Genomic DNA, 25071 nt, shown 5'->3' with positions numbered 1-25071 from the left:
TTGACATTTCTGTAATATGTAAAATAGTCTCACTTATCCACTGACATATACGCTGATACAGATATAACTGCAATGATAATAATAAAATTGGTCCAAAGCAGCTCTGGGTGGCATCAACAGCAACAAAGACGTAATCAAAGGGAAGGCAGCAGCTCTAATGGCAGTCATAATGAAAGTGTCCATCTCTAACTGTGTGGACATGAGTCTGAATATTCTCTCAGTTAAGCCTCAAGGTGCAGAACTTTCCTCATTATTGACACTACTGTATGTGTTTTATGTAATTATACAAAGGACAGTGTTTTACTCTTTATTAGCTTTCCAGATCCTTTTAAGTGTTTGAGAAAGACATTGGCTGTGACTGTGTATAAATGTCTAAAAACTCAAAAACTTTGGTTTCTTTTTAGGCCGACTGTGATTAGCAGAGCAGAGTGGGGCTGTATTTACAGATGTGTTGAAATTGGAGAGTGATCAGGACTTAATGACTGATAAGTAAGTGTTATCCTTTAGGAATTACACATATATAAAGCCGATGTAGTGCAAAAGTGAATCATAATTGCACATTTAATAGCTGGGATGTGTGTAGTGTTTGTGCAACCATAGCACAAGCGAAATTACCTCAGGCAAGGCCAGTGGGAGGAAATGGGAGGCCATCCATCATGGAGCTGAGGGAGAGGCAAGGCAGAGAGATTACAAATGGGGGGGGGGGGGGGGGGGGGGGCATTACCTGTTCTGTAGTTATTGCACTGCCTTCGAAATGTGGAGAGATGGACAATGACTTTATGCTGGAAACCAGGGACCCTGTATAGACAGCAGGAGATAGAGAGCCTGTAGTGGTAAATTGTAAAGGCATGTTTTAAATGGAAATGTCAAATTTGAAAGTTTAATGTCAGGATCCCTTTTTGAGACTGGATTGAACCTGGTCTCATTTGTCTTGTTAATGTCTGTCTCTAATGCCAAAATTGCTTGTCCTTCATTATTACTTTCCTCTGCTTCACTTGAAGAGATAAATGATGGTTCATTATTGCCAATTAGACCCTGAGGAAGCCATTACTATTATCTTTGCTGGCCAGAAATTTGAAGAGATGACCTTCCAGTTTGAACTTTGTTTCAGTCACATTTTAGGTTGCTTCACTCCTCGAGCTGAGCTTATCTGTCCATGTCCATCACACTCCATTTCCTTCACCTTACTCTAACCCTCCTTTTGAAGCATGCACATCTCACATTGTGTTGTTGACTATTTTTACATGAGATGTCAGTGAATTATTGATACACTCCCCTGTTTTCATGAGCCACTATACATAGTGTTGCTGCTGAATTATTGAGCAAACCTCAACAAGAGCACAAGACTCGACTGAAGAAATACAAGCAGCTCACTCTGTAACATCTTAAGTATGTGATAGGGCATGGTTGGTTTCTGCAGTTTGATGACAGTTTTCACAGTAGCAGTAAGAGTTTTACACCTTCCTCATCATCCGGTAAGTGCTGTGTTATGTCTCAGCTGATGAATGTGTTGTTCTGGTTATCTTCAGCACAGCATCAGAGTGAAACTTACAACATGACAGAAAAACACCGCATTTTGGCAGCTGGTACTCGATTGGTTGAAATAGAAATTAGTCCACATGTTTTATTTGAGTGTTTGCCGGATGATATTCATAAGAAGTTAGCCATGTAGAAGGGGGGTCTGGCCTGAAACCATCAGAGATTTGCCCTGATTAATAGGACACTCTGCATTCAGCCTGTAGGTATAACATAGCATTCAACTGTGACTGTTCTTATTTTCATAGAATATTGTTGGACTGTGATATTATCACTGGTATAGTTTATAGCTCTGTGAGAGCGTCTTAATATATCATGCACAATGTTGCCATGCGGCTGGCTTAATGTGTTGTTGGAGGCAGTTGATCACGTGGTGATGTTAGGAAGCATGAACAAGAGGAGAAATGAGCCTAAGTGCAGTTAAGCATGCCATTTAAGTGCACAGTTGAGTGGCCATTAGCTCTCGGGGGTCTGTGTGTGCATACATGTGGATTCATAGTGGCAGTGGGATCCATGGTAGCTGATATTGGATACTGTAGGGCACAGCAGTGCAAGGAAGTGAATGTTTATGCAGCGTTTAAGTAATTACTGTATATATTTTTAGCAGCTTTTCAGTTTATCGTTGAGACATCAGATGAATGGGGTTTGTTTTTTCCTGAACTATGGTGTAAAATATTAAAGGCCACCCTTAATATTCTGCTGCAGTACAAGTTGCAATGCTAGCATGCCTTTCCACACTGTTGACCTGCACGACTGCTGGCGAACCGACAGGCAGAGGTCAACAGAAAGCATTCAGTGACAAGACTAAGATTAATGACAAATCCTCCTGACCTACAATTGGATTATTTGAACTTCCTGCTCTCCAGCATAATAGAAGAAGATTTACTGTACAAGAGTCTCTTTGTTTCTTCCTCTGCTTCTGTCTGCTGCATGTAGCTGTTTCTGTCTGAGAGAGAAAGTATACGTCCTTTTTGAACACTACCTGCATTACCAAGAAGTAGTGTGTCTATAATAAATGTATGTTATGGGAGAGTACTTTTAATGTTGGCGTTAAAGGATAGTAAAAAGACTACTTTGAGTTAATTTGTGATGTGCTGTTCGCTGTCTCTGAGAGGAGCTGTGAATTCATTCATATGATTAGTGTTCGTGCACGGCAAGCAGATGCGTCTTAATCCCTCTCATCATTCCTCTCACAAAACACCATTTTCCTTCAGTCACTCTCTGGCTGTGCAGTCCTGCAGGGCCGGCCAACTGTAGTCTTTCTTATTGTTGAATTCACTGAGTCAGTCAGTCTCTGTGTGGCTGTTTGTCTCTGTGGTGTTCACAGTCACACACAATTCAGACTCTCTTTTCTGAATGAGCCGGAGTAATCTGATAATTCACATGAACGTGAGTGCTTCAGGATTAAACTGTGCTGCATGTTAATGACCTGAACACACAAACTGGGGGACACTGTGAAATTTAGACTCTATAATTGAATGTAAAAGTTGGATACAATTACTGAATTAAATCTGTGCTGAATTCTCAATATTATGTAGTTTTGGGGAGGTTTAATGTTTTAAATTTGCTGTGCTGGAGAGAAATAAGGCGGTTTTAATTCAGTAATGAGATTTTCAATTTTAATCTTAACATGATGATGTTTTTGTTGTTTTCGTGGGGTGGCGAACAGAGCAGAAAGTTAACTGGGGCGACAGCAGACCTTTAACAAACCAGAAAAAAAACATCACAGAGGGACAATCAAAGAGTTCACGCTGTCTTCTTTCACGTCTACTAAAAAGTGATTAATTATGTCAGATATTCAGACTCTTACTAATTTGTCTTCACTATATGCAAAATTACTGATACATTGATTTGAGCACACTTGGGTATCAGACCAGGCGTGAAAACATGTTGACAAAAGTATTTTAGTGGTAGGGACACTGCATTATTCATTTGATTTGAAAATGATGATAATTTGTGATAATTAAACTTGTGTGTGATCATTCTTGTCGGAGACGCTGGTAATCCCTTCCTCAGTAAAACTTTTCATGGTAGTTATTGGTTTTGTAAGCACCTTTTATGGTAAGTGCTGTTTATTGACAGATCTGCTGTCAGTCAAAGCACATCCAGTGTGTGTATATGTCTGTCCATGGATTATTATTGATGACAAAAATGAATTAATCTGTTCCTCTTCTGTTTCAAGTAAAACAGAATGGAGCTGTATTTTCCAAATGGGGAAATTCATTTGGTCAGAGGTGCATCAAGGGGCCATTATAGAGCGTAACATAAAAAACAAAACATACATATAGTAAAATAAATACACTCCATAAAAGGGACCCTACCGAGGAAACCCATATGTCTGCCTCCCATGGTTACTAAACACACATGCTCCCTAAAAAAAATGCACAGACAAAGCACAGACAAACACACACACACAATTTCACCTACACCTCACGCATAAAGCCTCCTACAGACTGTGAGTTTTTAGCAATATTATAACTTTAGTGTAAGCTACACTGTGACACGGATCTAATAAACTTGGATATGGCAGCCAGTTTGATGTATACAGACTGTACGATGACAGCACCTACTGAATCGCAGACTGTGATGTACAATGCAATAACTTCCCGCAAGGATGCTGCACAGGTTAATACTTCTCCAACTGTGAAGCACAGTATAGAGGGTTACATCAATTAACAACCTGAAGTTTTGTGGGCACTTTATACTGCAGTGTGGCTGTGTTTGCCAGCTGCTGGGTTGCTCACCTGACAGCTGCAGCTCCTCTGCTATTTCCTTCCATGCTTTGTCCTCCTTTAAGAGCTGGAGGACACATCATACAGGCAAGGCTTCTGCTGCCACAACTCAACATTTATTTAACCCGAGTTTCCTTCAGGGCGAGCTGCTATCTGTCTGTTTGTTTGGGTTTAGCATCAGTGCATCATTTCATGCTGCATTTCCATTGGTTGGTTAGTAGATGTAGGTTGTGACAGCATTCACACTGTGAGGTGGTCATCCCAAGTTTCTGACACTGTCAGAGTTTTATCCCAGGCTGTCTTTGATCGCAAGACTGTGACAATGGCCATCCTCGAACCTCTCTCATGGTGCTATGTAGGACCACTGTCCATTTTCATTAACGCTGATCATCTTTCGTCTGGGACAGCCAAAAATCGCACAGTGTATACTGTGCTTAAGACCATTTGTGATAGGGGAGAAGAAATTAAGAAAATATAAAAATGTAATTAAGAAGTTTTGTTTTCATTTGCATTTGCTTATGCACTTTTTAACAGTTTCACTATAATAGAAAATAAATTTGACTTAGTTTAATCAGATAAAAGAAATGATACTAACACATAACAGTTAACTATTAGTGCAGAATAATTACTACTGAATATCATTATAAGATCCGCCAGTGCGCAGTGATGCAGAAATATAAGCATGATAGGTACAGTGTGTAAAATTTCTGGGGATATATTGGCAAAAAGAGAATATAATATAATAAGTATGTTTTCATTTGTGTATAATCACCTGAAACTAAGAATTGTTGTGTTTTTGTTACTTTAGAATGAGCCCTTTATATCGACATACAAAGTGGGTCCTCTTCCACAAAGTCTGCCATGTTGTTTCTACAGTAGTCCAGAAGGGACAAATCAAACACTGGCTCTAAATTGTCTCGTTTCATTTCAAGTTCGCCACAGTAGTTCATGTACATGCTTGGCACATGCGAGAAGTTTCAGTTGGTTGCACTCTACAGCCTCACCACTAGATGTCAGTAAGTCCCCCACACCAGAACTTTAATGGCAAAAGTTACACTGAGGGAATTTATAACCTAATTAAAAAAAAAAATGAAACAGCACAAATGCATTTCTTCAGAATCCATTAACCATTAATCATGCTTACATGGTTTACAGCAGAGCTGCTATGTTTATCTATCTTAATGTACAAATATTCTCAAGCACAAGAAGAAACTGATAAATTGGCTTCTGAGCGTTGAAATGAGCATACACATGGTTTGAGCACAGTACTGTGCATACGCATGGCTGATTAATTAGACCTCATTTATCAATCAAGGGTTGATACTATAAATGAATGGAAGAAAAATCACTTCCTGTTTGTCCTGAGGAAATTCTTTTTACCAGAAAATATTCACTAACTGAAGCAAGGCAAAAAATGTTCATGCCTTGCATTGATTTAAGTTTACTCACCAAAAGGTTGATCTGCAAGTAATATCTGCAAGAACTCGGTCCCAGATTATAGTGGAGTCATGGAACCAGTAGTCTTGTTGTGATGGAGACATGAGTGGACAGGCTGGGTCTCTTGCTGATGACATGTGCTGTCACTGCACTGATGACCAAGCAAACCGTCTCGCCTTTCACAGCATCATGTCAGTCAGCTGCACAGCAGGCATACAGTCTGTACAGTACTATGACTCCATACAATAGCAGTGCATAAATCTTTGTAGCTCAGGATGAAGCCACATGTAAAATATGTGTCCAGCCTACGATTTGTGAGAACTGTTATAGATTCATAGGTTTTCAGTTAGGTGGTGCTCTCATGTTATGCACACAATAATATTATACTGCTTCATATGCATTACATTCTTATTTATTCCAATTATTTACAGGAGAATGATTAGCCATTTCTTTGTTGCTGTCCTTGTTTGTTTGAGCTCTATTCATCTCATGGAGACAAAATCAAAGGACAAATTTCAAAAGAATCTCCGAATGCAACCTTGAGCATCATCTTCTGAAGTCAATCCCATTGGCCCATTCTCAATACCAGATCATCAAATACAGATGCTTTGTCACGCCCTCCGGCACACTTTAGGGTCTTAAGTGTCAACCCATCTGCCATAATACTTGACGCTTAGAGTAGCTGATGTAGTATAAAGAACGAGAAAATCCGTGTAGGTGGATGGGTCAAACAAAACAGGACTTTCACCCAGGAGACTGCAGGTTGTGTCTCCTTTAAAACCACAAGTCAGTGTTGCTTATATTTAATGATATGTAATTCATGTACAGTCATCACACACTGACATCAGTTGGGACGTATTTACGTCAAATTATGTTTTTATTACGTAAGGTACATGATGCGACATGATGTTTTCTCAAAACCTAACCAAGTAGTTCTGTTACGTTAACCACGACTGTTTCACGACATTAATTACATGTTACAGTGTGTTTAAGCTGTGTGTCATAAACAGACACATATTTAACGACCTGGTAATGAAACAGGTTGGTCACATACATCAGGCTCATTGTTAACATACTGTAAGCTGAACTGGTGATCAGATGTTCGGTCACAGCTTTCATGCTGTGGCCTGAAAATCAGAGTTCCTCTCTTGGGAGTCCTGCCTTTAACCTTCTGCTCATTTTCTACAGGCCATCAGGAGAAAGCATTTTGCCTGCACTGTATGACATTGGCTTCATCTCATCCTGCACAATTTATGACTGCAATATTATTACCTGGAGATCAAATTTCCAATATACAATACAGACAAGAGAGCAGTGCTGCAGAGCCATAACAGGTGCAGAGGAAAGTCATCTTGAACTTGAAAGCTGTTAGTTGAATAGGTTCTGACAGTGTTGCAATTGGTGTCGTTAAAATGCGGAAATTTACGTTTCCCTGGCATTCATGGTACATTTCAACACAAGCTGCTGTCCTGTACGAGTCATAAATTCTGTAATCATGATTTTTGGGCATATTTGCTACCAGTGAGGCATATCTCAACCCAATCGCCAGAATAAATGTTGGCATTGTTTTTGCAAATATGTCACATTGCATGTTATTATGTAGTGGATAGGTTGAAAATGTACCTTTTTACAAGGGTGTGGTTAACAGCTTGGTAGGCATTTTGCCTTGGTGACACGCCATCCACCATCTATTTGTTCACAGAAATGTACAGTGCCAACATATTTTTGGCAACTGGGCTGAATATGTACTCTACAGAAACTTACTACATCCACTCATTTACTACTCATGTACTCATCCCTCTCTGTTGTTAATCCTACTGATACAACTGTATCAAGGTGCTGTGTATGAGCGGGGAGTATTTCTGGTGCCATTCAGCAAATGGAAGTCTGTTAAATTGTTGATGATACAGAGATCCACACACTTGTCCCCTGGATACATTTATGGAAAGTAGGACAGTGGTGGGCCCAGGCGTGTCTCCATCACTTAAACCTAAGTCTCCCTCTAATCTCCACCTTCTCTCTCTGTCTTTCTCACAGGCCAGCCCTGCCCCGATAATCGTCAACACAGACACTTTGGAGTCAGTTCCTTATGTGAGTTTGAATTATTTTGTCTTTTTTTTTATGCATGTATTAGTTGTTAGACGATCAATACATCCAGCAGATCAAAGAGTAGCAGCACATTAAAATAATGAACCCACATTTTCCTCTCTGCTCTGCTGCTGAGTTTGAGTTGAGATAGTATATGTGGCGTATTAGTACATTTTGATCTTGTAACATCTTCATAACAAATTAGGGTGCGGTACTGAATTATTGATGTTTGTCATGAATAAATGACACAAGACTTTCTAAAGACCTTCACCTCCACCACTTTTCACAGTATTTTACATCAAAACACCTAAATGCTGCAGCGCAGCACAGAAGCTGAATAAATAACAAATGGGGCTCCAGGAGGTTGTGTATTTTTCATGATCAAATTGTCACATTTGGCAGTTATGTTAACAGTTAATGATTTGTGAAGAAATGAGGACAGGAGCTTCTGCCTCAGTGAGGGACTGTTTTTTTGTACAAGTTGTTTTCCCCCTGTCAGACAACATTACATTGAGGAACTTTGTTCATGTGAGTGGAGATCATATAGTAACATTGAATAATCTCTGCATCTTTTAGTGCTGTTGCTAATTTAGTCTTCAGCTCTTGCTTGCTTCTACAGTCATATTAAGGTCTGATAATAACATCTGATGCTGCTCAAAAATGTTTCCCAACTGGGGTATGATATGCAGCGTCTCATATGCTCGTGTGCCATTCCTGTATGAATGCATAATGACGGAAGAGCTCGCTGCTAATTAATCATCTCAGTCAAACACAGGATGAGACCGACTCCTCTGTAGCTAACCTCCATGCTGCAGAAATAGCAAATGTTTTTTAACCATCACTTTAAATTGTTTCCCCTGAGGTGTCGTCTGTTTAGCATAGAAAGCACCAGTGGCCCTGAAAAATACCTGTCAGCCCCTGCTCAATTTAAGTATGTAGAGTTGGCCTCCTAAGCAAGTGCTTAACATTATCCTCCATGAATATGCTTAAATATAATTATTTAGCATCACTGGTGTGGATTTTCATTTTAAAGCTGTGTTGGTAACGTTTGACATCTTGGCTCAATCTGTTTTCTGTTTCCTCAGGTCAACGGCACAGAAATTGAATATGAGTTTGAGGAAATCACTCTTGAGCGGGTGAGTATCTCGCCTCCCCCACAGCTGTGTTTAACCTCACAAACAATCTATGACAACATGCCTCGGCACTGTGGTACATTCATTTATTTATTTGGATCCCCATTAGCCACTGCTAAGGTAGCTACCACTCTTCCTGGGGTCCACACAAGTAAACATCACATCATAGTGTACAAGAAGTATGTCATTAAAAATTCAAGGCAAAAAGGAACAAAAAAACAAAGATATAGCCATAAGGGGCAACTATGGAGTTCAAGTCATTGTAGACATTTAAAACTTGAGCTGGGTAGGATCAAGACTTTGATGATTTACGACACTGATGCATGTTCACATCTCTACCAGGCCATGCTTTTTTTGGCAACACTGTCACTTCCTGTTGGTCAATTACAGGAACATTTTGGAGACATGCTTCAGTCGCTTAGTTGAAAACATCCAGTGAGTTTGGTGATGTTACAACAAAGTGTCATTGATTTATGGCCAATTTTGCGAAGAACTGGTGGTACCCCATATTGACTGATATTATTTCAAAATGATTGTAGTCTGTTTGTGTAGTGATGTAGTTCAACTTTATTTTTTAGCATATCCTGCAAGTTTTGTGATGATTGGACAAACAATTTCTGATTTATAGTCTGATTTGTGTTATGCCACATCCATTTTTTGCATTTGTGGTGCTCCCTTGTGGTAGATACAAACGAAACTTTGAGGTTATGTTACTGGTTCTTACATAGACATTTCCTGCAAGTTTCGTGATGACTGGCTGAACGGTTATGGTCTGTGTATGTGCTGAGCCACGCCCCCTTTGAAGTTCATTGATTAATGTCTTCATAACGCAATGAGATATCAACAAATTTTTGGTAACTTCATAAGCTTGGTCCAATGATGATCCACAAAAAATGTGGTACAAATTGGACCTAGAGTGTAATAATAACAATAATAATAATGATACCTTTATGTATAAAGCACAAAACAAAACAAGTTACTAAGTGCTTTACATATACATTTAAAAGACAATAAACACATAGTTAATAAAATAATGAATAAAGCAGATGATAATAAAACAACAGTAAAGTCAATAAAAAGCAAGTCTAAAATAATCAGGGCCGAATTCACAAAGAATGAACTGCAGCCGCTGATAGCACCTTGAATTGCACTTCACTTGCACCCACAGTTTGCTCCGTCTTAACGTCCTATTCACAAAGGATATTGTGCTAATGATATACCAGTGCAAACATGCCCACAAAGTTTGGCAGCTGAGTGCAGTTTGCTCCTGATTTGCCCCTGATTGCAATAAGACACACATGGCAAAGTATAAATGCTGGCTTTGCACCAAGAACACCGTGGCAGAACAATGGCAGACTTTGTTTGGCAAAGTACTGAATACTGTATACCCTCATGTAGTGATGTCTGCTGGTGAGTCAGTCTAACAGTGTCGGATGGGTTGAGGCTGTGGATTTGACCAAGTTTGACCACTTTATCACTATTCCATCTCACTTGTAGCTGTTTTTTCGTTATCTTTTGAATTTAATATGAATTATGGAACCGTTTTTGTTCACATTTGTTTCCCCCGTTTCGTAAAATAAATTATTGAAAGTTGCTTTTGAAGTGCGTGACAGAAGTGTGTTTTGAGAACGACCGCAGACTGTCACCTGTTCAATGCATCAGTATCTTCAGATGCCATTAAAGTAATAATGATTATAATAATAATGTCAAAATATTATTCACAGACTGATTTATCAGACGATCACTGCTGCCACGATCACTGGAAAGTCTGGGCGAGAGGCTTCCACAGAGGAGCGCCCAGTTTGCACCAGCTTTCTAAAGACGTTATTTACTTCACTCAAACTGCGTGTGGCTATTAGCGCTGGTGTTAGTGAATTAGAAGTTGTTTATCAATGAGGCTCATTTGCATAGAAAGGGGCAATTTTTGCGCCAAATATATGCATATTACCTCATTTAAATATGTTCAAATAACACCGGAGCACCGAGACACAATCTGCTTGGCAGTGCAGTTAGTGGAGCATTTCACCCTCTGCGCGTGCTTTGTGAATTAGACGGTATCTGTTTGCTCCATTTTTACTGATTTAGCGGCCGCAAAAGCCACGCAATCCTTTTGTGAATTCGGCCCTCAGTTTTTAAAAGTGACTTCAAAGAAGACAGTGTGTTAGCGTTCCTGATCTCCTCTGGCAGGTCATTCCACAACTGAGGGGTCCAAACAGTGAAGGCCCAGTCACCTTTAGTTTTAAGGTTTGATGTTTGAATGGCCAGGAATGACCTGCCAAAGAACTGCAGGTTGCATTCAGCCTTGTAGGAGGTCAGAAGGTCAGTTATATATTCTGGAGCTAATCCCCCTATGAGCCTTAAAAGTGATCATTAGAATTTTAAAATCCACTTTGAGAAGGACTGGAAGCCAATGAAGTGATTTTAAGAACAGCGTGATGTGTTTTCTCCTGTTGGACCTGGTTACGAGTCTGACTGCGGCATTTCGAATCAGCTGAAGTTTGTTGATGTTTTGTTGTGTGACACGAGAAGATTTCAATGCAGTCATCTAACTGGGATGAAGTGTAGGAGGTAAAAAATGTGTTTTTAAAAAAATCAAAATGTTAGAAAATCTAGTCTACCTTTGTGGTGTAATTGCCTTTTTTGAGACACATAAAAGCTTCAAAATTCAAGAGTGGTGTATTTACTGACGTGTTTTATGCCATAGAACAAAACATTAAAGTCTCTTAAGCTTGTGTTAACCACTGACCTTATTTCAGGCATCTAACCAAGCACTTGTTCAAAAAACCTATTGACTTCAGGGCCTGGGAACCTGGAGTGCTAAAATACTTACTCATTACCAGGTTTCAGGACTCATCCCTGGGGCACCTTATTGAGCTGGACCTGTGTGTTGAGTTTTAAGTCTGTCAACCCTATAGTCTGAGGGGCATGGCCTTTCCAAAATTGCATTTTTGGCCCTTAATTATAGCACCCCATCTTGCCACATGGCATTATAATTGTTGAGCAGCATTTGCAAGCAGCTTCAAACCATTGGAGAAAATTTTATGTGTCTACGACACCATCTAACGGGAATTTAAAGAAACTTTTTTGGGAGAAAAAAAACAACACACAAACAATAAGGGTTCAAGCCCTTTGGTAATTCATTGAGAATTTTGATGTAAAGGCAAATATGAAACAGTTTTATCCCTCAAAACACTGTAAAACAATTTGTGTACTGAAGCAAACACAGCATAAAAAGATGACAATACCGCTTACATCACTGTGTAATAACAGGCACACAGTGGAAGCAGTTTTGACAGCTTCAATACAATCAGGAGCAGAGAAGAAGCCGGACCAACAGCAAAGGTTATCGCATCAAACAGCCAACAATGAGAGCACTGTGTCTTCAGAGAGATAAGATATACAGACAGTGGTCAGCCTCCATCCATACTCCAGACCACTAAATTTATCATCAGCCATCAGATGATGGCTAAAACCATCTTGTTTAGTCTCTGAGCATAGACAGGCCTGTGTCTGGTACTCTGGAGTCGTCGCCATGGAGAGCTGAACAGTGCTTTCTGATTCAGCGTTGCAGGCAGCAAGGCCCTGCGGGGACACTCAGTGGGTTTTGTAATCAAGAGAAGTTGCTATTCCCATCAGCAAACAACTTAATCAAAGCTTGACTTTCATTTTGTGAGTGGGCATCCAGGGGATTTTATTTGCAAAGCCGACAAAGTCTTCTCTAAAAGACAAAATGTGACCCGCAGCCTTATAAATACAATATTTCACAGTAAGTCATGATAATAAAGAGCCAGGTTAAGTCAGGACAAGGCTGTGATCTGCACTCACGGCGGGATGCCAGAGTCATTTTGTAATGACAAACTAAAGACTTAACACCCCAGACTGCTCTGTAATCATATTGAGAGCAGTGACACTACAGAGCCATACTGTTAAATCATGCAACAATATTTTATTGACTTTGAAAGAAATTGTTACTTATGCTTTTCAACAGACTTAAAAGTCAGCATTTAAAAATGTCTACTGAATTCACACTTTAAAGGCAGGATGCTTGCAAGGAGATGTCTTTGTTGTTCACATAGTGCTGTCAGAGCACAAGATCTATTTTATTATGTGTGTCAGTGATTCCAAACCAGTGGTACTTGTACACGCGGAGTAAAAAATCCAGTTTCTAGGGGATACATGAAAAGACTGGAAGATCTTAGCTGATTTGAAAAACTAGAAATGAATTATTTAAAAACTGGGAAAAAATATATCCACATATTTGGGTTTAGGGGGAAATAAACAAGTATTCACATACTGATGGTTTCCTATTTTATAGTTAATGTTACCACATATGATGTGGATGGACTTACCAGGTACCTTACAGGTACAATTAAGATTTTGAGTTCCATAAAAATCCTGTTTTAGTCTGTTATGAATGTTAATGTGTTAGGGGATTCATTGTTCTTCAAATAGGCTATAATTGTGATTCTCCTAAAAAAAAAACAACAAATATACAGCTTTAATTTGAAAGAGTACAGTGATTGTTATTAATATAACATTTACTGGGAACAAGTCTTTATAAGTTTAGGGGAGACTCGTTGGCACCTGTACAACACATTTTCATTCAGAGAACTTAAAGTGAGGGTTCAAGAGGCCCCTTTGAAAAATGGCTGTGCCAGTTGTTCTCTTGCCAAAATTTGGCCTAAATTTGGAGCATTTTTAGCCCTCTTTCCAACAAGCTATGCTGACACGTATGGTACCAGTGAATACCACAGATTACCTAGTTTCACTACATACCACTACCTTCATGCTAACTTAAATAATAAGCGTGCCATGGCTTCTTAAAGACAATAAGGCTGGTCTCCAATTATTTTCGGCTGTGGGGGGCGCCACCTGTATCAGGGTGGCCATGACTGTCCTTGGCTGCCCCCCACTTGCATTAGCATTAACATCAGCTTCAATGTAAAAATAACAAACAATTGGCTGTTTGTTCATTGAAAGTATAACAGCAGTGGGAATAATCATTTCTCTGTTACTTCTGCAGTTGGGCTGTTTGTTTAATAAAATGCTAAACACAGAAACGCAATGTTGAAGTGTTGTCCTTTTTGTCACTGACTACTTTTCTTGGCCGCAGGGTAACTCAGGGTTGGGCTTCAGCATTGCTGGAGGGACAGATAACCCACACATCGGTGACGACCCTGGCATTTTCATCACCAAGATCATCCCCGGAGGAGCTGCAGCAGAGGATGGACGACTGAGGTCAGTCACTTACACTTCCCCACGCAGGTTTTAATAAGAGATAACTTGAAAAGTTTTCAGACCCGATGGCGGAAAAACAAAAAAAAACTATGAAGAAACTTGCGTGTCTCAAAAAAAAAATGTCAAAGAGGAAATCCCCTTTAACTGGATACTTAAGAATAATCTCTGTCACCACACACTGGGGACTGGATATATCACTGCTTACTCCACTGCTACACTAAATAATCTACCCTCGGTAATCTTTCATATAAATCATCTTTGAGATATTATACTGCAGTGTCATTTTTCAGTTGCATTTTGAAGTGTATTAAGGACTAAACTTTGTGGCCTGTCTAGCAGTAGCGTTGTTGTAATGTCTCTCAGGGGAACTTTGTGGACACTCTGGTCAGTTTATCTTGCTGATGCCTCATATTTTTATGAGTCTTGAAAACCTATATTTTACCTATATTAACACATGATCATTTTTTGAACGTTTGTCCATAAGAATGTATATTAGGGGTGTCGCCAGAGAACCCACAATACAATATGATCACAATTAAAAAAGCAGTTGATTTTATTATTCTAGCACCAAAACTTGTATTAAACTGTGTATTTGCAAAAATTAAAAGTGTATATCATAAAAGATTGATATTTGGCGTAGGTTTATTGATAGAATATCGCCACGCAAAATATCGCGATACTGTGTTGTATCGATTTTTATCGCCATCCCGAATATATATTAACTATAATTAGATATTACAGAAATTAAACTTTTATTTATTTAATCTGAAGAGTAAGAAAATATTTGACATTTATTTGTTATCGTTATACTTGAGTGTCTTTTCTCTCCAGTTGCTCTGCAACATCAGCGCTGACTTCGCACTGATAGTCTGTACACTAAAACGATTGTCTGTATTGCTTAAGGGTGACCTACCGTCTGTAACAGCATTATTAAATGAGCAGAGGGGATGTGGATACAATCCATCACATCTTTGCTACAGTAGTTTATCAAGGAGGCAAGGACACAACCTGAGCTCATTCATCAATCTACTGGAGTGAAAGGCTTACTTAAAGGAAAACATTTACTACACTGTACTTGACACCATAGATCATGGCAAGTTTAGTAATAACCATCAACACTCTTGTGCTAAGTACGGAACTGAAGAGTCTCAGCCTGACTGACAACAGTTTGGCCTCTAAGAAAATTTGTTGGACCTTTTCTGGTGTAATCTAGAGGTGCATGTGCCAGTAAGTGTGCACCATTTCATCTGCAAACCCCTGACTGTGCTCACTAGACACTAGGTCTTTTAGTTGTTGTTCAAGAAGCAGCATCAGAACGGTCCCATGTAATTACAGCTGACATGGATTGTAGAAATCTGTTTACCGATGTTTATTAGGTACTTATAGACAAGCCAGTTGGATTTCATAAACAAACATATATGTTGATCTAGCACTATTAGCAGCTAGGAAATGCACAATTTCAGAACCCATTGACTTTCAGTCTGAAGAATTTCTAGCTTCTGAGGGCAACTGCCAATATACAGGGGTTTCCAGTGTAGAGAGCAGACAGCTGTGCCAAGACTTCCTCCTTTGTGCATGTTAATTGTTTACAGTCCAATTAGCAACTTGAAATGTGACAATGGAGTTTTGGCTAATCTCTATATACAGATATTTGAATATGAATGCTGATACATTTTAAAAAAGGCAAATAAAAAGTTAGATTGCTATCAGATGCTAAGTGAAGGGTGCCAAGATTGCATTCAGCCAATGCGTTAAGCCTCTTTTCAGGCCCTCCAGGATTTCACAGGCTGTTTGGGGATTGTTGTGGCCTATAAAGCCTGATTCACAGCAGATCTTTTCCAAAAAATGGGATTTATGCTGATGTAATTAAAGACTTTTTTTTTGCAGTGAAATTATGGGAGCAAGGGAAAATAGCAGAAATCGTTGTAATGCTGTCACGGATTGGGAGCTGATTATCTTTAGCATTCAGTGTTTCCCACCAATTTAGGATCTATTTGTGATGTAGGCAGGGGAGGTGTCAGCTAATCACCAACAATCAGCTGTTCCTTCCGTTTACACAGTGCAGAAAGATTGTCCCCGTGAGAGGCTCTGCTCATGCCCCCCCTGCCCATTTAGCACAAGCTAACACAGCACAACGGGATCTCATTCCCACTTGTCTTATTATGCTGCTTGGTGCAGAAGCCTTGCAGCGGTGGTCAACATCCAACACTGAGCCATTTACCTCACACCAACCAGCTCGACTCTGTTGGTAAACCTGTTCATAACCGTGAGGTAACTTTAGCCGTGTGAGGCTAACAGTCTTTATATATAGATTTCTGTTTAGATTAGGAAATGAATTGCTATGTGTCTATTTTGCCAACAGTGGTCACAGTGATGGACTCACTATGGAATTATTTGACAAATTTTATAACAGTGAAGGGAAACACCAGGGATTTTACAGTTTCACATTTTTATTTTTTGGAAACATTTAGAAACTTTTTTAACAAAGAAACAAAAGAAATCAGAATCCTCATATTCTGTATCAATGCCCCCGCCCCCTTTTCTTTTTTCCAGTAGCAGTGATGGATAATGCTGCTTTTGGTTTCTGGCCAGCCACTGTTCTTTTTCCAAGCTGTAGCTCAGGAGCATTACTGTCAGATCACAGATGCTACCGAGGAGCATAATGCATGCACAGCGTCAATCTCAAGCAGATCGCAGAAAAAGCGGGCCGCGCATAAATCACACTTAGCCTAATTGATGGTCACCCACTCCAAGGGGGCGGCAAGACTAATGCATTATGGATGGAGGGGAAGTCTAATCTCTGTGAGGAAGGAGGCCTGATAGGGATTTGGTTTTCTATAACATTATAGAAGCCAGACACACTTCCTGTCAATGCTCTGGGACGCTGTAGCAGAGCACTAAGCATACTTAATGCACCAGCAAGGCTTAAGGGACTGCTTGGAGCATTTTAAGTGTTTCTCGTGGAGTGTGTTGTTTTAGAGAGGTAAAAGCATGAATGCAGTCAGGACTGAAGCCACAATAACACTACCATTTTATTCCTGAAAGATTTCTATTAACCTATATGATACAAATCCTTCATTTATATTTAAAGCTCACACTGTAGAGCCTTTTATTCTTAGTATGCAGGAGGAAATTCTAATTAATCTGTATCCTTATGCTGGAAGACATGATGGGTTAGTACGCAAATCTTTTCGCTCTGCTTTCCACTGGTGGGTGTGTATGTATGCGTGTGTGTGTGTGTGTGTGTGTGTGTGTGTGTGTGTGCTGGGTCCCAGCTGGTTCCTATGAACACCCTCAGGAGAGTTGTGTCCTTGAGTGCCAGGGCATGGATGATTTGGTCGACACCACAGGGGAATTCAAACTGAGCCGCTCGCTGACTCTGATATTTACACACTTGTGTGCTCGCAATCACAGTCTAACCATCGCTATACATAAAAAAAAAAAGAAAAAAGTGTATCATATGCACAACACTGCCTGCAATCTAAAACACGTGTATGAGCACATGTGTCACCACTGCATAGTAAACACAAAGAGCTGCCAACAACCACCCACAGTCACCTCTGCCGTCAATTGCGTGTGCCTGTGTGCATGTGTGTCTACAGGGAGATGTATATTATAGAACTGCTGTGACTATACTGTAAACATGTTAGTTAAAGTACCACTTATTCGATCCAACCTCCTCTGTGTTACATTGTCTCTTAGTTGCTATTTTCTAAGTATAAAATTGTAAAATTGTTCTCATCAGACTTCTTAACCATGTCTCATCTTAAGGGGACCTATTATGCTTTTCCATGTTTTGTGTTATATATATAGTGTTACAATGAAAGATGTTCATATTAAATGTGGCCAGACTTTCAGATAATAAGGAAAACCCCTGTGAGCAACAACCTCAGGTGTCCTACCATACTGAGCTATGTGTTTCCAACTGTTTTTTCCTATTCTGGCTACAGTATGACGCCACTGTGTGCCGGATTTCACTCAACTGCAAGTGTTTACATTATGTAGCCTGCACTGCTCAATGAAGTGTCATGCTAACGTCAGGGAAACATGAAAATTTGGCTTCTCATGTTGTTTATTTCTCCTTGATCTTATATCATATTGCAGCTGGAACATGTCTGGTTGTGTTTTGTTGCTTTTATTAATGATTTTTCATGGTAAAAAGTCATTGTTTTTCTCCGTTACAGTCATTCCCTAGCTGCAATGATGGCGTAGAGACGCCAAGATACTGAAGACTTGGAAATGCTGCCAATCAGAGCAGACTGGGCTTTTTTCAGTGTAGGGGGTTAAAGAGACAGGCACTAAACAGTGCGTTTCAGACAGTAGGGGGAATACAGGTGTTCCAGCACAGACAGTATGAGGAAAATAAAGTGTTTTTTGACCATCAGAGCTTGTAACCTCAAAGCAAAAACCTTAAATACAAGTATACAAGCATAATAGGTCCTATTTAACTGTGATAGTGTTCTTAATAAAAAGCTAATATTGTGAGAATTGGGGCTGCCACTAACAATTATTTTCATTGTCGACTAATCTGTCGATTATTTCTTCAATTAGTCGACTAATCATTTCATTGAAAAATGTGTTAAAATGTTGAAAAATGTTGGTCTGTCTCGCCCAAACCCCAAAATCACGTCATCTAATGTCTTGTTACATACTCACGCCAAAGGGTTTTAGTTCACTGTCACGGGAGAGTGTGTAAAGCTGCCAATATCTGAACGTAAGAAGCTGCAGTAAGAGTATTTTGGGGTACTTTTATAGTACTTTTCTATGAAAAATGACTCAAACCGATTAGTCGACTACTAAAATAGTCACCGTCACCGATTGTTTTAATAGTCGATTAGTCATCGATTAGTCGACTAATCGCGGCAGCCCTAATGTGAATCCATAAAAGCTGAAGGTTCATGACTTTAGAAGTTTTCTTGATTCTGTAAAAAGACCTCCAGGTTAAATGATTTTCTAAAGGTGGCTGCCTATGCACTGTTTTTGAAGAATTAATAGTGTGAATTCAGTCTTGCTTTTAATTTTTACCAATGATAATCATCACCTATCAACGCTGTTTCATTTCCAGAGTTAACGACTGTATTCTACGGGTGAATGACGCAGACGTGTCTGAAGTGTCTCACAGTAAGGCGGTAGAAGCCCTGAAGGTTGCAGGTTCTATTGTTAGGCTGTATGTGCGGCGCCGCAGGCCAATGCTTGAGACCATCATTGAGATTAAACTCATCAAAGGACCAAAAGGTGGGCACATACACACACACACACACACACACACAAACACACAAACACACACACACACACGCACACACATTGATGTCATGTAAATTCTGCCAATAAGAGCGGTCATCAGATTGATTCAATTTTACCACTCAATGTTAGTGCAACATGTTTTGTGTATGGCATTAAAAAATAAAATGTATTTGGGTTAAATTTATTTTCTTTGATTATGTGTCCCAGTTTAGCTGAACAGATTCCAAACAGGGTTTTCCTGTGCTCAGTAAAAGAAAATGGTGGTACATGATGCTGCAGCGGGAGACAGTATTGCTTTGTTTTTGGGGTGGTTGTGGTTTACCCAAAGTACAGCAAACTGTTTACTGTAAAACTGCTCCTCTAACCATGATAATCATATAATGGTGATATTGTCTTATGCCTAACATAAATCCGTCATGCACGCAACCCAGAAACTAACCCACTGCTTTCATATATGCAAACACACACACACAGGGCTTGGCTTCAGTATTGCAGGTGGAGTTGGAAACCAGCACATCCCTGGTGACAACAGCATATACGTCACCAAGATCATTGATGGCGGGGCAGCACTGAAGGATGGTCGACTACAAGTAGGAGACAGGCTATTAATGGTGAGTCCACAATTCTGTTTTTTAAGAGCTTGCAGGAGGATATACCATAAAATTGATGTTTTTATTACAAGTTTATTTTCACAGATTATTGCAGATGAAAACACAGCACACACACACATATGTCAGTGTTGGGTCAGACCATAAACTGCATATAAAGATGGACGACATGACACATCTCACATCCCATGGTGGCTGGCTTCAGTATAGATGTTCATGGTCTCCATGTTAGTGGATGGGACATGATGAACTAAAAACTCAAAGTACACCTCAAATAAATTTTCCAAAAGGTTGTTTTTGTCATATAATGTAGTTTTTATCACACTGCTGTATCTTCAAGTGTTCGTTTTTCTGATAAGTATGGTTTTAATTAGTTATTTAATGCTATAAAACAGAGATTACAACATGAATGACAACTGTGTTAGCCAAGTGGCGCTGCTCAAGATTGGTTGCACGGATGTTTGAGCAGGAAACTATATACCGTGGAGATCGCTACTTTGCAGACTTTGGCTCTGAATAACGTCACCAGAGCAAGATGGTAGCAGCCATATCTAGGATATTTTAGCTTCACCTCTGCACAGTGGGGTTATATATACATCTTTATATTTAGTCTATGGGTCAGACTTTGAAATGTAGTCAGTTACTAATTAGTAACATAATCCCTTGGATAACAAAAAGAAAATGTATCTAATCTGAATTGTGGATTGCTTCCAAATCGAACATATAAAATATTGCATCTTATACAAAAAATGGATGCAGCCACAAAAAATCAGTTTCAGGAATATCCTTTTTTTCTGTAAACATTTAAATTCAAATTCAAGTAAAATGCATTTTGCATATTCAGCACTTACAGTTGGTCAAATCAAATTCTAACAATATAATTTAATATAATATCGGCTGGTCATCAGTATCTGCTGATATTGGCTTTAAAATGAACTATTGTAACACACTGATAACATCGGTTCATCATCGGTTTCGGCCAATATCTGCTTCAAAATGAATTAAAACAAAATCGGCCAGCATGCTTTTTCTTATTTTGCACAATAAATGAATATAACATACGTTGAAAAGCATTCTATTTCATGTCTCCATCTACTGGTGGGCCATCACAATAAGAGTATGCATGCATAATATGATGTTAATTGTGCTACAGAAGAGACTTTTGATGATCACTAAAATTAGGTGGAGAGAAGTGGATATATTGATATCAGTATCAGTTATCAGCCAAATGAGTTGTTACAGATCAGCATATTCGATATCACCAAAAAATCCAATATTGTGCATCCCTATCAAATTACCCTTAAATTACATTTTAAAATTTGAAGTGATGGCAATATTGCCAAAAATGGAAGGCTGTTTGAGAAGGACTTCTGCTGCTCAGATCTAACATCTTGACTCAGCATTGTTACTTTTTCTCCAGTCATGTCCGTCACAGAGGGGAACACTTGTCTGAGAAACCTGCACAAGTTAGATGCACTTTTCAGTAGCACTGGTTGGACATGTAATCAACTAATATAAGTATAATGTAATTACACATTCTTGCAAATGTAATCTGGGTTGATTACAGTTACCTATTTTTTGTAATCTAATAAAAATCCCAATTATGTGGTTTCATGAATCAGGTTGCAGCCAACAACAACCATCCTGGGGCTTTGGTCTAAATGATAATTAAGTGATGAAATAAGTCCCTGGCACACATTTTGAAAGCAACAAAGTGGCAACCTACTGGCTCCGAGTAGAACAGAAAGCTTTCTCTTGAGGAGGGCATCCCTCTTGCTTAACTAGCGCTTAATTTAATTACCATTCTACTGTCGTGTTCTCACCCGAACACCATCTGTCATAATCCAGTCTCCTGCAGGCAGGGAGCACGCCGGACTGATCTGAACTGAGCGGCAGTAAGCAAACACAAGGCAGCCTCTAAAACTCCTGATTAAACAAATAAGGACTGTGTCTGTGTCCGGACAGGTAAACAACTACAGTCTGGAGGAAGTGTCTCACGAAGAGGCTGTGGCCATTTTGAAGAACACGTCGGACGTGGTCTACCTAAAGGTGGGAAAGCCCACCAATGTCTACCTATCAGATCCCTATGGGCCTCCTGATATCACACACTGTAAGTCCTCGCCTCTTGTATTTGAGCTGAGTAGTCACCAGCTGACTTGTCATCTGCTGGTGGAATAGTTTAACCAGATTGCAGAGAGCATTTCTAATTGTAAAGGCTGTTGAAATGTTTCATGTGTAATGTTAGAATATGTGTGCAATGAGAGCATGATTGTGAATCACTTATACTTAACAAAAACAAAAAAAGGCATTTAAGCTGCATTCAGTGATTTTTGGCACACACAACCCTGACATTTATCATCAAAACAACCAAGCTAAAAGAGGCCAAAGAGCTCCACTGAACTGCAGAATCGGGTAACAACTCACTGCACTTAACCTCATTAATTTGCCTCTGGACTTATTGTACATATCCCTGTAAAATTTCAATGTTATTCAGTCAGTAACTTGACCTCAGATTTGTGGAAAAGCAGTTTATAGCACTATCTTTAATGTACAGTTAGATACATTTATGAAAATCATTTGAAGCTGTACAATGGGGCCTTTGCTTGCACTCTGTATTTTGTGGGAGGTTCTTTGTTTTTCAGAGAATACAGTATTTTAATATTAGATGAAACTTCTGCTTTTATAAAAAACAATTCAGTATTGCAGTCAGATTTTAACACAAAATGACTGTATCTTGTGTGCAGGAATACCTTCTTGGCATGGTGGAAATGTGTCAGCTTGTTTGTCAGTTTAAGCAGCTGCCTCTTTTTTAACACGCTCTCTCTCTCTCTCTTCCTCCACAGCTTTTTCTCCAGCCATGGAAAATCATATCTCTTCCCCCATCAACAGTGGCACTCTGGAGTACAAGTCTGGTCTCCCTCCCATCTCCCCCGGGAGTTATTCCCCCCTTCCTAAGCACTTACTGGGGGAAGAGGATATAAACAGGTTGGATGGTTTTTCCTTCTTACGGTAATTACCTCCTTTCCTACCAGACAACTAGAACTACAGGTAGAAGATTTGTCCACCCCGCTCCTCCTGTCTCCCCCTTGTCCTGAGTGATGTGTGTTTGCGTGGCAATTTAAAAATGAATCAAAACTCCATATGGAGTTATGATGAAATTTAAAAGTGTCTCGTATTTCTCTGTGTTTTTGTCACTTTTTTTTAAAATCTCTAATCCCAAAGTGTGTGTCCAGTGTTGCCCACAGTGTTTTTCAAAAATATCCTCAAAAAAAACAACAAAAAAAAACTGTTTTTGATATGATAGGTGGGTCCCTTGATCACAAATCTGGATCTGCAACATTACATCATCACATTCACCAAACAATATTTATAAAATAAAGGGTCTCCAGAAACAAATTTTTGAAAACCACTGTTCTGCTGTAATCCTGTGCTTCTGTTGTACTGTGTTGTGTTTGCGTCTGAATGCCTCTTTTTATTATTTCTTCCTGGACTATGTGTTGTTTAGTGCCATTGTGACGCACACCTGGAAACCTTTGGGGCATCAGGGAATTGCTTTATAATGAAACACAATGAGCCATGGTACTTTAATCATGTTTTGGTGTTGGTGGTGTGAGCTGTGCTTTTAAAATATTTTGGAAATTTTGGTTATCAGCAAAAATGATGTTGTTGTGTTAAAGGTTGTCTCAGGTCCAACAGCAGTGACATCACAGTTGAATACATTTGCGCAATCAGTGGCAGAGACAGGTGTTGTCTTGCTGTTTCATCGCTGCTTTGTTGTGTATTTTCCAGGCATCAGTTGAGATTTTTGGTTTGCCAAAAAATGAAAAACAACCAGATATATAATTTATCTGACTCATGGTTCATACCTGTTGTTAGAGGATTTGTCATCTCAGGAGCTGAGATGACAAACCCTTTGTTATGTCTGTAAAGATAAGCTACACTGCGGTATCACTGCTACAATCACCATTTTAATGACGCAGTGCAGTAAAGTGACAGAAACAGACCCAGAAGTTTATATACAGTACAGGCCAAAAGTTTGGACACACCTTCTCATTCAATGCGTTTTCTTTATTTTCATGACTATTTACATTGTAGATTCTCACTGAAGGCATCAAAACTATGAATGAACACATGTGGAGTTATGTACTTAACAAAAAAAAGTGAAATAACTGAAAACATGTTTTATATTCTAGTTTCTTCAAAATAGCCACCCTTTGCTCTGATTACTGCTTTGCACACTCTTAGCATTCTCTCGATGAGCTTCAAGAGGTAGTCACCTGAAATGGTTTCCACTTCACAGGTGTGCCTTATCAGGGTTAATTAGTGGAATTTCTTGCTTTATCAATGGGGTTGGGACCATCAGCTGTGTTGTGCAGAAGTCAGGTTAATACACAGCCGACAGCCCTATTGGACAACTGTTAAAATTCATATTATGGCAAGAACCAATCAGCTAACTAAAGAAAAACGAGTGGCCATCATTACTTTAAGAAATGAAGGTCAGTCAGTCCGGAAAATTGCAAAAACTTTAAATGTGTCCCCAAGTGGAGTCGCAAAAACCATCAAGTGCTACAACGAAACTGGCACACATGAGGACCGACCCAGGAAAGGAAGACCAAGAGTCACCTCTGCTTCTGAGGATAAGTTCATCCGAGTCACCAGCCTCAGAAATGGCAAGTTAACAGCAGCTCAGATCAGAGACCAGATGAATGCCACACAGAGTTCTAGCAGCAGACCCATCTCTAGAACAACTGTTAAGAGGAGACTGCGCGAATCAGGCCTTCATGGTCAAATAGCTGCTGGGAAACCACTGCTAAGGAGAGGCAACAAGCAGAAGAGATTTGTTTGGGCCAAGAAACACAAGGAATGGACATTAGACCAGTGGAAATCTGTGCTTTGGTCTGATGAGTCCAAATTTGAGATCTTTGGTTCCAACCGCCGTGTCTTTGTGAGACGCAGAAAAGGTGAACGGATGGATTCCACATGCCTGGTTCCCACTGTGAAGCATGGAGGAGGAGGTGTGATGGTGTGGGGGTGTTTTGCTGGTGACACTGTTGG

The 25071-nt window shown here is 39.6% G+C and overlaps 1 protein-coding gene across 16 annotated transcripts in view; it reads left to right on the top strand.

Annotated features, from left to right (window-relative positions):
• The window catches only part of dlg2 (discs, large homolog 2 (Drosophila)), a 273799-nt gene that overhangs the window by 200240 nt on the left and 48488 nt on the right, over nt 1–25071 (top strand). For 10 of the 16 annotated variants that reach the window (XM_033642560.2, XM_033642551.2, XM_033642541.2 and 7 more), the window contains 7 exons: nt 7743–7796; nt 8879–8929; nt 14040–14164; nt 19230–19399; nt 19883–20019; nt 21982–22126; nt 22860–23025. In XM_033642560.2, coding sequence (XP_033498451.1) covers nt 7743–7796; nt 8879–8929; nt 14040–14164; nt 19230–19399; nt 19883–20019; nt 21982–22126; nt 22860–23025 — 848 coding nt within the window. The remainder of the gene's footprint in view (nt 1–7742; nt 7797–8878; nt 8930–14039; nt 14165–19229; nt 19400–19882; nt 20020–21981; nt 22127–22859; nt 23026–25071) is intronic. The other 6 variants (XM_078172182.1, XM_078172189.1, XM_078172181.1 and 3 more) reach the window with 1 other exon arrangement.

The sequence above is a fragment of the Epinephelus lanceolatus genome, chromosome 11 (genome assembly GCF_041903045.1).
Source record: "Epinephelus lanceolatus isolate andai-2023 chromosome 11, ASM4190304v1, whole genome shotgun sequence".
In the NCBI taxonomy this organism is placed as follows: Eukaryota; Metazoa; Chordata; class Actinopteri; order Perciformes; family Serranidae; genus Epinephelus; species Epinephelus lanceolatus.
Note: the sequence above shows the minus strand (reverse complement) of the source record. Positions and strands in the feature narration are given on the sequence as shown.